The following is a 5,795-nucleotide window of genomic DNA, read 5'->3' on the forward strand; positions in this document are numbered from 1 at the left end:
TGAAGCCTGAACTCAATAGCACCCCACAGGCACTAAGAGTTAAGGGGCAGAACTTGCCGTGTTGAGGAAGAACCCAGAAGCTCAGGAAGACAGGAATATTGTGTGTTCTGATTTATGCCTGCTGTCCCAGTCTAATAATTAATAGTGTCCCCTTTAAGCTCTCTCAAAAGCGTCCCAGTTTGGGATGGTGTGCCACCTGCTCAGCCACACCTTACCCATGTCATCTTGGAAGCCCCAGAGGACACTCCCTTCACCAGGGCTGCAAGAAATGCTTTGATGAGGGGAGTACCAGATTCCCCATAAAGCCCTATGTTAGCTGTCCTCTGCAGCCTACACATGACAGTGGGGAATACTGGGACTGAACTAGGTTCCCTGATATCAATGAGAATATGGGAGTCAGGGTAAGTGGCAGAGGCCAATGACAGCCCTTAACCATTAAAAGACACTCTTTTTTCGTAGTGCTTGATATTTATTGAAAAGAACGCAAATGCTTTTTCCAGGTAGTACTGAGGAGTTGGGCTGAGTTCCTGCTTTTGTTTGTATTGTTTTGTTTTTAGTATTTTTGTCCAAATGCACACATCTGTGAGATTGCTACAATTTTGAAAGATAAATGACAGTTGTGCAAAACTGGTGCATAGGAGAAATGTCAACAATTTGGCTGCCAGGCACAACAGGCTCCTGCAGCAATCTGGTGGGGCAGGAGAAGACCTTGGGCGTTAGCAGGGAACTAACCAGCTTCAAAGATTAGCCCCTCGGGGGAAGTTGGTGAGCAGTCCAAACCAGTGTCCCAGGAGGTGTAGCCAACTATGGCATCTTCTAGGTTGCTCCTTATCTCCAAAGGCCTGGTCTGTCGCTGTAATGTGGTGGAGGGTGCTTAGGTGGCAGCGTAGGTCTCTGGGCAAGATGTAGGCCTGACAGTTGGCAGGGCTGTGCGGCACAGCTGTGCGTAGTCTGACCAGTTGGTAACAGGGGCCTGGCCTAGAGTTGGGGCTCAGAACACAGTTCAAGTTAGCAGGAGAGGGTCCTGGGGCTGGCCAGAGTGGGAGGCAGCACACTTCAGAGAGAGGCCCCAGCCTCTGCAGCAGGTAACTGGAGCACTATCCCCGGAACAAAGACAAGCACTACGGGGAGGAGGGGGAAGGAGGAAGACAACTAGAGGGAGGGGTAGGGAAGGGGATCGGAGCGCTAGGGAAGCGCGGCGGCTCCGGGCGGGGCAAGGCGGGGAGGGGGGAGGTGGCGGCGTGCAGGGCCCTCCCCCCTAGGCCCGAGGGTCTACGGGCCTAGTAATCATCTTCTTCATCTTCGTCCTCGTCGTCTTCGTCGTCATCCCAGCCAAAACACTGTTTCATCTCATCGAGGAAGGCCCGGTAATCACCTAGGATGGGGCTATCCATCTCAATGTAGGGCACCACCCACTCCTCGGCTTCCCCGGTGAGCAGGCTGATTAGGAATGCCACCTTCATGGCGTCGTTGCAGAATCGGTTCTCGTTGACGAGCATGTAAGACGCCGTCTGCACGATAAACTCGGGGAGCCGGGAGCTCTCGCCGTCAAACGTTTCGGGAAAGGGCACCGGACAGCTCGGCGGACGTACCTGGCGCAGCAGGGTGGCCCTCTCGCACACCAGCAGCCGCAGCTGTTCCATGAGCTGGCTGTTCTCAATGCTCAAGGCGCGGTGCCGCATCAGGAGCGCATGCAGCAGCAGCACCAGCTCGTCCACCATGGCGAACAGCTCGCAAGTGCAGGGCAGGGTTCAGCTCGGTTCGGCTTGCCTAAGGTGCGCACGGAGGCCTCGCAGGAAGTGCGTGTCCGCGGAGGCGCGCCGTGGCTAGGGGCGAGAGGCGGTACGCGCAGGGGTCCCGGCGGCTACGCAAGCTCCGCCCACACAGCCGCTCTGACGGCCGGCGCGCCGGCACCGCCCGGTTAGAGGGGGGGCGGGCGCCCGGGAAGGCAGGGGGCGGGGCCGGGGTGGCGCGGGCTGGGTCACGGGCTGCGAGCGTGTCTCCAGGCCGGTGGATAAGGGCGGTGGGCAGAGACCCAGTCCTGGATGTGAGCCCGGCCTTAGCCAGGACCGAGCGAGCGCTAAAGACCCATCTCTGAGAGGCTCAACCTGCTCAAGTTTAAAGGATCAACCACCCTTCAACCCAGCCGACTCATACAATTCAGTGTTTTTGGTGGGTCTGTGGCCACCAGATTCCATTGGCGTGGTTTTAACACATTTTTTGCTTATTTAAATCTCCCTCACCCAAAGAACTATTAGCAATGCTGGCTGCACCATGGGAGTCACATCCTTTAAGAGTTACGAAAGACCCTCAGGGGTCCTGTCCTTTCTTTTTTTTCTTTAACATCTTTATTGGAGTATAATTGCTTTACAGTGTTGTGTTAGATTCTGCTTTATAAAAAGTGAATCAGCTGTATGTATACATATATCCCCATATCCCCTCCCTCTTGCATCTCCCTCCCACCCTCCCTATCCCACCCCTCTAGGTGGTCACAAAGCACCGAGCTGATCTCCCTGTGCTATGTGGCTACTTCCCACTAGCTATCTATTTTACATTTGGTAGTGTATATATGTCCATGCCACTCTCTCACTTTGTCCCAGCTTACCCTTCCCCCTCCCCGTGTCCTCAAGTCCATTCTCTACGTCTGTGTCTTTATTCCTGTCCTGCCCCTAGGTTCGTCAGAACCATTTTTTTGGGATTCCATATATATAGGGGTCCTGTATTTCATGACAAAACAATATTTAAACAGGGATTCTTCTTTAGTTGGAAAATAATATTGTGTACCTCTATCCCTTTGTTTAAAATTATTTTTGTAAATAGCAAAGTGTAAAAAGTTCTGCAAAATTTAGCATCCCATCTTTGACTCTATTTCCTGTCCTAATGTTAGTGTTCCTTGACTACTGGGTATTATTCTTTGCTTAACAATGAACACTTGTGTTTTTAAAATGGTTTTATTTTTCTACTTTGAATGTTATTATTCAAATAGTTGACAAATGAGTCGGAATGAGGACCTTAGGGCCAACACATTCTGTTGGCTCTCCTTTTAAAATATATCCCGGGGCTTCCCTGGTGGCGCAGTGGTTCAGAGTCCGCCTGCCGATGCAGGGGACGTGGGTTCATGCCCCGGTCTGGGAAGATCCCACATGCCGAGGAGCGGCTGGGCCCGTGAGCCGTGGCCACTGAGCCTGCGCATCCGGAGCCTGTGCTCCACAACGGGAGAGGCCACAACAGTGAGAGGCCCGCGTACCGCAAAAAAATAAAAAGATAAAATATATCCCGGATTGAATCACTTCTTTTTACTTCTACCACTACCACCCTGCTCCCAGCCCTCCTTTCTGACAGACTGTTGCAACTAATCACTTGGCTTCCTCTCTTCTCTTCCTATAGTGTATATATTCTCCAGAGTAGGCGCAGGAATCCTTTATAACAAAAGTTAGATCACTTCACTCCCCTACTCAAAACCCTCCAATAGTTTTCCCCTCTCACTCAAAATAAAAACCAAAGTCTTGGTAATGGCCTAGCAGGCCCTGCCTCACCTCCTGTGCCTCCTCCCGGTTTCTGCTCTGCTCTAATCACATTGTCCTCCTTGCTGATTCTCACACACATCAAGTAGCTCTGTCCTCAGGATCTTTGTACTTTCTATCCTTTCTGCCTTGCAAGGCTCTCTACTCATTTAACTGCCTGACTCCTTCTCCCACTGTTTTCCAAGAGGACTTTCCTAATGACCTCATCTATCAGAGCACCCCATTCTCTTCCAGTAATCTCTAACCCCTTACCTTGCTTCATTCCTCTACATAGCATTTATCATACCAGCAGCCATCACATCATACAGCACTTTGTTTATTGGTCTGCCTCCACTTTAGAATGTAAGTGTATGTGGACAGAGGCTTTGCTTTGTTGGTTGCTCTATCCCTAATGCAAGAAAAGTGCCTGGCCCATGGTAGAAGCTCCATAAATATTTGGTGGATGAAAGAATCTCACAGGGTACAGATGTTAAGGTAAAAATTAGAAGTAGTGGTTGCACAAAGTGTTCAGAAATACTCTTCAAATTGTCCAGTATGTTCTATCTCTGATCATGAATAGTTTCCATTGTAATAAATGGCAAAATAAAAATTTTAAACCCTACTCAGTTCTTTTACAATAGAATTGAACGGGCATCCATGGAAGTGAGAAGCTGAGAAAGAGGAGAGAAACAAGGCCAAGGTCCAAGTAGGGAGAGGAGGAGGATCGCAGTGCTGAGAGGGTGAGCAGGGCAAAGATCAGGTAGGAGGGAATATGAACCCTTGGACTATCCTGGGATATGAGCTCCCCCACTGGTTGAGAAGGCCCTAGAGGCCAAGCAGGGACCCTCTCTCATTCATCCTTTCATCTTCTACATCTGAAAGCACTTACTAGGTGCTCCATAAACGTTCAGTGGCTGGAATGAAGGGACAGGAAATGTCAGAGGTAGGTTTCTCGCCATCCTGCTCATTCACAACTCAGGGTAGAAGGTGGACTTGCCTGGGGCAGCAGTGCAAGTATCCATCTCTACTTACCAGGTCTAGACCCTAATCCAGGAGGACATGTCCAGAGTTCTACTCCGAGGAGCACACATTCTATGGCAGGCACTAGATCTGGCGATTGACATGGGCTGCCTCATTGACCCTTGCACAAGGACCACAGATGGGGATGGGCACTCTGGGAACCTGAGACCCAGGAGTTAAAGACTAGCCTAAACCCAGGAGAGCAATATGTTGGTGATACGTTAGATACCACAGTCTCAGCTTCTCTGACTCTGATGCCCATGCGTTTCCACTGAAAAATTATTATGCACTGTACTTCTGTGAATCAAGAAGGTCTGATGGGGACCCAGAGATGATTAGGCCCGTGCTGCCCTAGTCCTCTTCCTACAACCCCATGACAGAGGGAGTCAGGGAGGAAACCATAGGAAGCAACCACTAGTATTACCTCTGAGGGGCCTCTGAGTTCCTAAGCAACAAGAAATGCCCAGGCCAGAACTGGCCACAGAGCTGAGCAGTGATTTTGTGAGGTGCTTCCCAACTTGGAGGGAGGGAAAAGAGACAGGCAGTTCATCAGTGACTCACAAGGGAAGCAGTGAGGAAGACGTGAGCAGTATCACTATATAAATTATATAGAATTGTAATGTTCATGTTAACCAGCTTTGCAGTGCCCAGGAGGTTCTCCCACCAATGTCTAGGCCTACCAGCCCTTCCTTGCCCATTCACCCTGCTTACGACTGTATGTTGCCTTCCTTATTCCCCTTTCTCCTCTCAAGTGACCCTTGAATGTTCCTTTACAGGTGTGTGAAGATGCTGGTGGCAGAGATAAGTACACCATGGGACTTATCTCAGACTCAGAAACTTTATCAGAATAGCTCTGGCCCAGAACGTCCCGAAGGGGGCTTCAAACCCCACTCTTTGGCATGAGCACGGGCCCAAGGCCAAGGGAGTGATCCCTGGTGCCTATCACTTCTACCACCTTCCAAGCTCCAAACCCTGCCCTGGTATACACCTAGCAGCAAGACTGTAAGATTCCCGTGAAATAAACATGAGAACGTCCCTAGATTTTTCATCTTCCAGAGGAATGTGTACAGATTGCAAAAACCATCCTGACACTTGAATATGCAGCCAGGAGCAGAAAACAGCTTTGAAGGGGATGTTTGTGAGAGGGTCAGATGGATGTCACTATGATCTGGGCCTCTGCCCTACACCCCTCCCCCTCCTTCTTCTTAAGCAGGTGCACCTGGGGCTATGTTTGACAGTAACCACAGCTAGAGGGCTATGGAGACCTCTAGC

At 50.4% G+C, this 5,795-nt stretch overlaps 1 protein-coding gene across 1 annotated transcript; it reads right to left on the bottom strand.

The window, feature by feature from the left end:
- Window positions 1-448: 448 nt before the first annotated feature.
- On the bottom strand, window positions 449-1,873 carry LDOC1 (LDOC1 regulator of NFKB signaling). Its single transcript, XM_060087096.1, has one exon. It carries the CDS (start codon window positions 1,719-1,721, stop codon window positions 1,281-1,283), a length of 441 nt encoding a protein of 146 aa, XP_059943079.1. The 5' UTR covers window positions 1,722-1,873; the 3' UTR covers window positions 449-1,280.
- Between the last annotated feature and the right edge of the window lie 3,922 nt (window positions 1,874-5,795).

This window comes from Mesoplodon densirostris, chromosome X, assembly GCF_025265405.1.
Source record: "Mesoplodon densirostris isolate mMesDen1 chromosome X, mMesDen1 primary haplotype, whole genome shotgun sequence".
In the NCBI taxonomy this organism is placed as follows: Eukaryota; Metazoa; Chordata; class Mammalia; order Artiodactyla; family Ziphiidae; genus Mesoplodon; species Mesoplodon densirostris.